Source organism: Euleptes europaea, chromosome 7 (genome assembly GCF_029931775.1).
Source record: "Euleptes europaea isolate rEulEur1 chromosome 7, rEulEur1.hap1, whole genome shotgun sequence".
NCBI lineage: Eukaryota > Metazoa > Chordata > Lepidosauria > Squamata > Sphaerodactylidae > Euleptes > Euleptes europaea.
The window spans coordinates 12,253,060-12,263,832 of NC_079318.1; the positions used below are offsets into that span (position 1 = coordinate 12,253,060).

Consider the following 10,773-nt stretch of genomic DNA (forward strand, 5'->3'; position numbering starts at 1 on the left):
CCATGCAAAAACTTCAGCTCATGATATCTGGACTCCAGTCCAAACCTATGTAATATTAAAGTTCTGGACTAATTCTTACAGATTTTTACAGTAAAGGATTTGCTTTATTTAGCTGCAAACTGCCTTCACTTGTGATCACACTCCAAAGCAAACTGACAATGCCATCCCAAGCAGAGTTACACCCTTCTTAGAGGGGTGTGAGTAATTTAAACCTTTTTTTTTAACTTTGCAATTTTTCCCCATTTACAATTCAATCATGCACAGAGGAACTCCATTCCGAGCCCTTGGATTTCAAGGGACTTTAAGTGGAATGACTCTGTATAGGATTGCTCTGGTGCAGTGCAATCCTAAACACTCCTACTCAGAAGTAAGTCCCACTCAGCTCAATAAGACTACAGCCTTAGCCTAGCAAAAGTAGAGAAGCTTTGTAGTGTTATTTTAGTAGCTGGGCTGTGGAGACCAAAGTGATTTAAATTCATATAATGACATAGAAAAACAAGATTGTATGTCTGTCAGCCAATCTATGTACCCTTCTATTTCTGCCTTTCTGTTTTTGTTGATCTATATCATACCCCTGCCTCAGCCACTGACAGTTGACAGTTTAAAGTCCAGTTTGGTATAAATGTCTCTGTAACTACTAAGCTGTGTTTTACATCAAAAAGCAGTTGAAAGGCAGGAAAGAGAGGTGTTGGGAATGTCTGTCAAGTCATATCTGACTTATGGTGACCACTTAGGGGGTTCAAGGCAAGAGAAGAACAGAGGTGGTTTTCCACTGCCTTCTAACAACACTGGACTTCCTTGGTAGTCTCCCAGCCAAGTGCTAACCAGGGCTGTTCCTGCTTAGCTTCTGGGACTAGGCTAGCCTGGGCCATCCAGGTAAGGGCAGGAAAGAGTAGTCAAATGTTATCCAAGACAACTCCATTGTTGTCTTACTAAATATCCGTGGTTTATGTAAGACTGTCAGAGATAAACTTTGTATCCTCTTTGCCAATTCAGATCCAAAGAGATGGAACACAGAAGTGGTTCCCAGCTTCTCCTTTCCTTTATACTTCTCTGCATCCTGTGCTCACGAGCTCTTGCTTTACCTCCTCTGGAAGCATACCCAGCTAAGAGGTAAGGGCTACTTTCTTGTAGGTGCTCCTCTAGCTAATTAAATGAGTGTCTGGATTTGTCTCACTGAAACAGAAGAAAGCCTCTAGCTTTGCAGACATCTATATTTTTGGCAGTGTCCAAGTCTAAGCATTCTGGGAGGGCAGCTGCAAAAATCTTTTACTTGGCTGGCCATGGTGGTAAGTACTACAGTTGTATCACTTCTAATATGGCTTTAAATAGATAAATGCATTTAGTCTCTGTCATTGACAATCATTCTTATGTGCAGAGCAGATCTTTGAATCAGTAAGAACAAAAGAAAAATGGGAAAGATCCATTGGTTTAATGGAAGATATTCAAAACTGTTCATCAAATTATTAAGTTCAATGCATTTGAAAAACCAGCTTACTTGTGCAAAAGTGATTAGAGTGGGAGAACTAGTGTGTTTGTCAAGCTGAACCTAAAATGATGTTCTTTAACAAATGGAATGAAAAGTACCTGTGGGCATTAGAAGATTCTGTTAGTAATGTTCTGGTAGTAATGTTGTTAATGTGCTGTGTCTCAGTGTAGGGTTCTTGGACTTCCTGACTTGTAGCTTCCTGAGCTTTCCTTCTTATGAAAAGACACATATACAGAAGGGGTGGTGGTGAAGAGAGAGATTTCAGTTTATCTCAAAGTGGTCTACCCCAGAAATAAGATATAGGTGGCAGAAAGAACTCTTTTGACACAGATATATGTCTTAAGTGCATGCAAATTTGTACGAAAATATTGATCAACTTTATTTGCAAATACAAATGAAAAGTTTGCTCTTCAGACAAGAAGGTTGAGCAAGCTATATACATATTCCAATCTTGTCATGAAGAGGATTCCTCTACTTTATCTTAAGGTTAATACAGTCAGCTATTGGATTTACCTGTGGCATCTGATTGGCCACTGCTGGAAAGATGATGCCTAGCTAGATGAACCATAGGCCAAATCCAGCGTGGCTGCACTAGTGCTGATTAATTTTAACAGTAAACTTCTACATTTAAGGGTTTTTTCCCCTCAGTAAGTAGGTCACTTTTCTTAAAACAGCATTTTCCCAACTCAAAATTAGCTTTTTTAGAAGCACTAGCAAACAGTATCACAAGCTAAAGACGACTTTCTTTTATAACTGAAAATATAGGATCTTGTGTATTTGAAAAAAAGTCCGACTCTATGTCTTTTCCACTAGAAAACTGTAAAGCATCCATCTTTAAGCCTTAAGATATGTCAACAAGGATAATACATCTTTAAAATAAAATATAACATGAAAAATATGGCAGAAGGGGATAAATCCAGATCTACACACCATAATCACTGGCTGCACAGGTATCATGAACTAGATTGGTATCAGCACTGAAAATGTTAATCTAGATGCCAACCTAGCTTCGGCCATTAGCAGTGGTGAATGCCAGCCAACTAAATTCCAGCATCAGAAGCACTCTGATGGCTTGCTGATAGGCATTGAAGTGGCAAGGCAAGATGAAAGGAGCTCTTGTTAAACTGCTCTTTAGAGGATGTTATTGGCTTATCAGAAACAATCTGGTCATTCAAAAAGAGATTCCAGCTATTGCTATGACCACCATTAGGTGAAGACTGATGGAGTGGAATTCCAATCAAAGAGTAGGCTAGCTTTAACTGAAGCATTATGATCAAATACTCCAGACTATCTGCGATGACTATTCTGATCACAACTCACATTGGGAATCGTGAATGATTAAAAAAAACACCATGTTTCTCAAGCACTTATATAATTTAGAGCTCATCTTATGGAAACATATTTTACATTATGAATTTATCAGAAACCTACAGAGTTAGGGTGAAAGCAGAAACAATGTATTAAGACAGAAAACTGTCTTCAATACATATATTCAATGGTTTGGATCCAGTGATGCACAAGTGGAAACAGCACAGTTCCACTTGCACAAGCTCTTGTGCTAACACATGGCACTTTCCCCTATGTATGTTATATGTTTATGTGCAAAGCGCCCTCAAGTAACAGCTGACTTATGGTGACCCCAGCAAGGAGCTTTTTAGGCAAGTGAGACATAGAGGTGGTTTGCCATTGCCTTCCTCTGCAGAGTCCTCCTTGGTGGTCTCCCTTCCAAGTACCAACCCTGCTTAGCTTCTGAGACCTGACAAGAGCAGGTTGTACCATGCCACCTTCCCAGTGATTGGTTGCACAAGATCTAGCACAAGTGGAAATGGAAATGGGGATACAATAAGTTTGACTTTGTGGAAGTGGCTACCACAGTCTTGTTCTTGCATCTTCACTTGCTCAAAGCTTTAGTGTAAGCAGAAATGTCATGCTAGAGCCAACAAAATGTTTTTCTGTCCTGGTGCAAGCTTTGGGGGGAATGGGTCCTACATGTTTTTGATGTGGTTCAGATAGAAATAGAACAGCTTTCTTGCTCTGGAGGTATAGCGAATGCTGATTTTGCTATGTGTGTACAGGTCATTAGTTGTCTAGTGCTGAATGAACTCGCTTGTGCAAATATATTTACCGTAGGAGAATAAGTGTGTTTGATGGTAAATTCTTTGGAGCTTTCTGACCACTCCTCCTTTCTTACTTCATGTAACCCTGCTTCAGTTATTAGAAATTATGCATTAGAAAATATGTGGTGGCTTTTGTTGTAAGTAAAATGACTGGGTAGATATGTACAGATAAGTGGTTATAGCATCAGATTAGGGTCTGGGAGACCCCAGTTTGAATCCCTGCTCTATACCATGGAAGCTTGCCAGGTGACTTTGGGCCATTCTCCCACATACACTCAGACTAACTTACTGCACAACATTGTTGCAAGGATAAAATTGAGGAAAGGAGAGAAATGCAAGCTACTTGGGGTCCTCATTGGGGAGAAAGGTGGAGTATAAATGAAGTAAATGAATAATTTTTTTTTTGTAAAAGTGATCCTAAGACTGTAGATCAAAGTTAATTTTACTATAAAACTCTGCATTATAGAAACACAAGACATGCTGATGGAATCTTCACAAATGACTACAGCAGACTTTTGAGTCAGCTCTCTGCACAAAGATATCTGGAATCACTTATTGGAAAAAGAGTTGGGTGAGTAGCATGGATACCAAAAAAATTCCTTTGTCATCAGTGCCAGTATAGATTTTTCAATGACTTTCATTTACCAGATGAAGTTACCTATCTGTCTTTTAAGGACTCTTCTTTAAAGCCATTTACTATGATTCCGAATGGATGGATGTTTCTATATCTTTGTATCAATGGTAAAGCAGTTTGTAAAGGTGAGGAAGGAAGCTCTGATTTGAACCCTGATGGCGTAGTTAGTAATTATTGCATTAGTAGCCATAGTGGTGCTTTAAATTGTTACATTGTTCAAATTCTGCATTTGTTGATACAGTGAAAAAGCAATTGAATATGGCAAACACCAGAAAAACTACCAGCCAACCTCTCCTAGTATAAAACAAATTCACATACAAGGTTTAAATTATCGAGTAAAACATGTTAATATGAAGCATCCAGTTCTTCATGAAGCACACAAAACATGACAACAAAATAAGATATCCAAAGATTCTGCAATGAGCCAACTTCTGGAATCTTTGAAAATCAAATTGAAAAGCCTAATATGAAATGGTATGAGATTGCACTTTGAAGGTATGTTGAGATTCCATTCCAGGTTTGTTCCCTGATACTTTTGTGGACCCACGGGCAAGTGGCTCCAAGGAAGTAGGGGAGTAAGAAAATCAATAAACACACATACACTGTATTCTTTGGGAACACCCCCCCCCAACACCCGTGGGGGGTACCACACCGGAGTAACGCTTAGGTGGCCCCACCGGGCGCACATCTCTATGTGGAGCCAGCGCCACCTGGGATTGTAGCTCCCAAACAGGTCCCCGAGCCGGGCAACGCTGTTGAGCTCCATCCCAAGACCCCTTATGGGTCCCCACAAACGGGAAGGAAACGCCCATCTTCCCTTCTTGGATCAGACCCCATGCAAAAACCGCCCAAAAACTGTGACAAAAGAACTAACAACACAACAACTTAACATAGGGTGGGTGGGCGGGATCCTCGCCTTCCCCCGGCAAAGAGGACCGCTGCCGGGCTGGGACCCATTAAATAGGCGCGGGGGCAGGGTGCCTGATGTCACCTCCCCCCCGCGCCCTATCCAACCCCAGGAGGAGAGGGGGAGAAACCGTGAGGCCAGCGTGGCCTCGCGAGACGGCCCCACGCGCCGTCTGGCAACAAGAGACCTCCCCCCTCTTCCTCTTCGCCGCTCGGTAAGCCCACAACGGGGTGACCTGTTGAATCAGGACGCCCTTTTTTTGAACATTCTCAGTTGCAAAACTGGGAAAGGCCTCCAGCTGACACCTTGCACCGTGGCTGCCAATCAAAGGATTAAGGCATTTCCTTTAAACTGTATTTTCACTGAGAAGTACTGAACAATGCTTGTTTCATTTGCTATCAACAAGATGTGCTTCTTTTACTCACACAGCTTTCCTAATGAAACATAATGAATTTTCTTGGGTTACTTCTGTGACTACAATGATTCCATTCTGACAAATGGTCCTCGGTGCAGGGGAAGAAGTGCTTTTATACCTAACATATGAGCTCCTTTCAGAATATTTGGTTTGATTTATTTGATTTTTGTTCTGTCCTTCTTCCAAGGAATTCAGGACAGTATACATTTTTATCCTGGCCCATTTTATCCTCACAACATCCCTGAGAGATAGATTATGATAAAAGAGAGAGACTGACCAAGAATTACCCAAGAACCTTCATGGCCGCCTGACAATTTGAATTCAGTCGTCTTCAAGAGAAAACTTGAACTTAACAGACATTTAATTAGTAGGGTTTCTAACCTCCAGGTGGTGGCTGGAGAGCTCCCACTATTACAACTGATCTGCAGGTGACAGAGATAAGTTCACCTGGAGAAAATGGCCACTTTGGAAGGTAGACTCTATGGCATTATACCCCATTGAAGTATAATGCCAGCGTGGTATAGTGGTTAAGAGCAGTGGTTTGAAGCAGTGGACTCTAATCTGGACAACTGGGTTTGATTCCCCACTCCTCCACATGAACGGCGGATGCTAATGTGGTGAACTGGGTTGGTTTCCCCACCCCTACACATGAAGCCAGCTGGGTGACCTTGGGCTAGTCACAGCTCTGTTAGAGCTCTCTCAGTCCCACTTACCTCACAGTGTGTCTGTTGTGGGGAAGGGAAGGGAAGGTAATTGTAAGCTAGTTTGATCCTTCTTTAAGTGGTAGAGAAAGTCAGCATATAAAAACCAACCCTTCTTCCCTCCTCAAACCCTGCCTTCCTTAGACTCCACCCCAAAAATCTTTCCCAACCTGGAGCTGGCAATAAGAGGGAGATGAACATCTGAGTAAAATATGTTCTTGTAAAAGAAAAGTGAGAATGCACTTGTTACCAGCTAGTTAGCTTTAAGAAATATAAACTGTGATTTTAAAATTCTGATATTTTGATTGATTCACATCTTAATAAATTAATTTCAACTCTCTTTTATGTTCAAGAAATAGCATTCCTTTTGATGAAGAAGACGAAGAAGAAGAGTTGCCTGTCAAGCGCCAGTCAGACGCTCTCTTCACTGACAACTATATCCGCCATCGAAACCAAATAGCTGCAATGAAATATTTGGAATCTATTTTTGCGGGGAAAAGGTAGGAAGAAAGAGCTTCACCAAAATGCACAAAAGAAACAGATCTTTAGAAGTTTGAAGCAGTAATGAGCTATTAACACAATCTTCCTTTTAATGTATAGAAAAGCGCTAGCCACTTTTTCTATTGAGGACAATTTATAATAAAAATAGCTTGAAAGAACAAGAATTTTGTTCAGAAAGAATAGGGATCATGATCCAGGTATATTTTTTTGTGTGCTTTGTATGCAAGACATGATTTTAGTAAGAATTTGAGAACCTACCCACTTGTTCTGAAGCACTAATTTTATAATCATTAAATAAAACATTCAGCATTGTCCTTTGAGTAAAACCAGTTTCTATAAAAGCACTACATATTGTGTTACATAGTAAAATGTACATTACATTATATCACAGGCGATATCACTTTAATAAAGACTAATAAAGTTTAATGAAATAAAAGAGATAGTTACTGAGATTAATGCTATACTCTGAGTTCATCAAAATTTATGTTCATCCTCTGCAATAGTAAGGACGATCTAAACCCCACCAGCCTTCAGGATGAAATAGGTTTGCTTGAACCTGCATTCTTGAAAAACTATGATGGTGTCACTCTAGATGATCTTCTGAACCAACCCCCATTAGCAAGTTAAAATTTATTCTGAATCATTAGGGATTCACTCAAACCTTAAATATGTATATTTTAGCTTGGATCTAATAAGGAGCTTTGCAGGGACAGTCCAAAACTGCATGAGTCCCATATGACATATGGGGAGGGGCTGTGGCTCAGTGGTAGGGCATCTGCTTGGCATGCAGAAGGTTCCATGTTCAATCCCCAGCATCTCCAGTTAAAGGGACTAGGCAAGTAGGTGATGTGAAAGTCCTCTGCCTGAGACCCTGGACAGCTGTTGCTGGTCTGAGTAGACAATAGTGACTTTGATGGACCAAGGGTCTGATTCAGTAGAAGGCAGCTTCATGTGTTCATGTGACATTTCCATAGGACTCATCTCAGATAGATTATTGCATGTATTAAAATAACTGTGCAATGCTTTGTGAAGAATTTCTGAGGAAAATAAGCATATCGTTATCACTAATTCACACATCTTACTTGGGTCTTAGATTGTGTGTACCAAGGCGCAAGACCCAATGTGACTCATTTAATTAAGGTTAATACAGCGTGGTATAGTAGTTAAGAGTGGTGGTTTGGAGCGGTGGACTCTGATCTGGAGAACCAGGTTTGATTCCCCACTCCTCTACATGAGTGGCAAATGCTAATCTGGGGAACTGGATTAGTTTCCCCACTCCTACACATGAAGCCACCTGGGTGACCTTGGGCTAGTCACAGCTCTTAGAGCTCTTTTAGCCCCACCTACCTCACAGGGTGTCTGTTGTGGGGAGGAGAAGGGAAGATGATTGTAAGCAGGTCTGATTCTTCCTGAACTGGTAGAGAAAATTGGCATATAAAAACTAACTCTTCTTCTTTATTCTGATGTTCTCAAAGCAAACTTACAGGGTAGGGCAGTACAAATGACATAAAATGGAGTTAGCAACAAAGAGAGCACAGCCAATTAGTTTTAATTTTAGTTAATCATACCAGATGCCAGAACAGCATATCTGGACCATAGCACTGATTCAGGCATCTGTGTCCTATGCAGAATTTCAAGTTTTCCCTTTTTAGGACTGACATTGGATTCTGGCCACACGCAACACAACTAGAAAACCTTTTAACTGTGTATGAGCAACTTAGGATCCTGAGCTTGAATTAGGCAGATCATACTCTGCCACACGCAACACAACTAGAAAACCTTTTAACTGTGTATGAGCAACTTAGGATCCTGAGCTTGAATTAGGCAGATCATACTCTGAGGATGAGACCTAGCCATGTAAGCCACTCAGAAGGACTATGTGAACTGAGCTTTGAGAACCCTCTTCAGATGCAGAAAGTACTGGAGATGTGCCACATCAACCCCTATAAGTGGCAGGCAGTATAAGGCCTCTGAAATGTATTTTACCTGTCTTCCAGCAACTAAATCTTGAGATTGAGGAGGACACCCAAACATCTAATTTCAGTCGTGTTGTTGTTGTCATTGTTGTTGTTATTATTAAATTTCTACCCCACCCTCCCCAGCTTAAGATGGGCTCAGAGCTGCACAGAGCGGCTTATGGTTGCCCACAGAGTTGGCTGGCACAGATAAGGACTGATATAATAAAAATACAAAGCTTTTTTTTATCCACACATTGGATCATGTGGTTATGGTGACAGATGGCCATAAAAAGTAGTATGGAAATTTTGCACATATATGGCCCCACATGTAGATTAAATATCTTTTAAGTATGGCGTCAATCACATGGATCTACCACACAAGGACTTATGAAAATACTGTGAGCATTCAGTGTTAAAAGCTGTTGTCTAAAGTGGCTTCTAGTCTGCTTGCTAAAAAGTCAGGTGTACATGTTCTTTGACCTCCAGAAGCTGGGTCAAGAGAGGTATCATTTTCCAATTTGTATTTCTGATTCTCTGGAGTGTCGTGCTAACAATTTTCTATACCAATTTCATATGAACTGTAGCTTTACAACTACTACTACTATGTTTCTTATTTACTAAGCCAGGTTCAGAGTCCATATCTCATTTCCACCATGTGGATTAAAAAAAAAATGTCATTAGTATTATTCAATCTTCAGACAACATTTTAAGAAAGATTGTTACTGCTTATTAATGTCACTAATACAAAATATTCTTGTTTTCCCCCAGAACCCCTGAAGCCGACTCAGTTTAAAATCCTTCCACAAAAAATAAAGACAAGATCAAACTATTTTTGAGTTCCTCATAGTACTTCAAAGAAAAGATTTCATTATTAAAACTAAAACAGATATATTGTGAAGTGGAATTTGTGATATTTTTGTTTCTTATCTAATAAAAGTGGATGCTTACACTGTAAATATTACTTTGGAGTGTACATATGTTTGCTAGTTTAACTCATACAAATCCTGTGATCTCTTATGCTGTAAATCTGTTATTTTGATAACTGCACTTCAAAGGAAGGTGAACACACGCACACAGTAGGGAAGTGCATTAAACTATGGCTTTTGGCTGCTTACACAGAATCAATGACTGCAAATGAATTGTCCCTCTTAAACCACCATTTTACTCAATGTTTGGGTAGTAAAAGAGTAGGTAAAAAGTGAGGGTTCTCACTCTTTTAATATAAACATACAAATCAATTTTACATATCACTGGTATTATAATTGTTGGTGCCCTAGTGCCTGAAGTAAATGTCAGGTGAATTTGAATGGCCCTGCTCAGGAAAAAAACATCTGTAAGAATTTTCTGAGAAGCTAAAAGTATTTCGGTGATATTGATGAACATTCACAAGGGGGTTGTACACATCTGTAGTAACTTAATGATACTGTTCATATGGCCAATTCGACCTTGAACAGTGTCACACTAAGATCAAAATTAAGGAAACAGGACTCTCTCTCTCTCTCATATATATATATATATATATATATATATATATATATATATATATATATATATATATATATATATATATATATATATATATATATATATATATATATAATCCACCCCTACTAAAAGAACCCTCAAATTCTCCAATTCCCAGATAAAAGGTTTTATCCATCTGTCTCGTTGAGCAGGTCACAGCTAAATAAGGAATGCTGAAGAGTGTCTATTTGGCCAGAACCACATTGACATACTCTCTCACAATATGGTACCCTATTTAAATGACCCTACACATCTGTAGTGAACAGCAAATCAGGAATGGCAATTACACACTGCCATCCTAAATAGAGTCATACCCTCCTAAATCCATTGAAGTCAATGAGTTTAAAACAGTGTAACTCTGCTTAGGATTGCACTCTGCTTAGGATTGCACTGTTAATCAATTAATTATCCCAGAGGGAAAGGATGTGATTTTGTGTGTATGCCCCACAACTATCTGATTAATTTTGATAATACTAACACATCTGAAGAGTTGATCTGTTTATTTATTTATTTAATCAAAAGTATAG

At 39.6% G+C, this 10,773-nt stretch overlaps 1 protein-coding gene across 1 annotated transcript; it reads left to right on the top strand.

Moving 5' to 3' along the window:
- Positions 1-997: 997 nt before the first annotated feature.
- On the top strand, positions 998-7,391 carry VIP (vasoactive intestinal peptide). Its single transcript, XM_056853300.1, has 4 exons — positions 998-1,113; positions 4,073-4,177; positions 6,617-6,763; positions 7,268-7,391. The coding sequence occupies exons 1-4, from the start codon at positions 1,007-1,009 to the stop codon at positions 7,389-7,391; spliced, it is 483 nt and encodes a 160-aa protein (XP_056709278.1). The 5' UTR covers positions 998-1,006.
- The last annotated feature ends 3,382 nt before the right edge of the window (positions 7,392-10,773 follow it).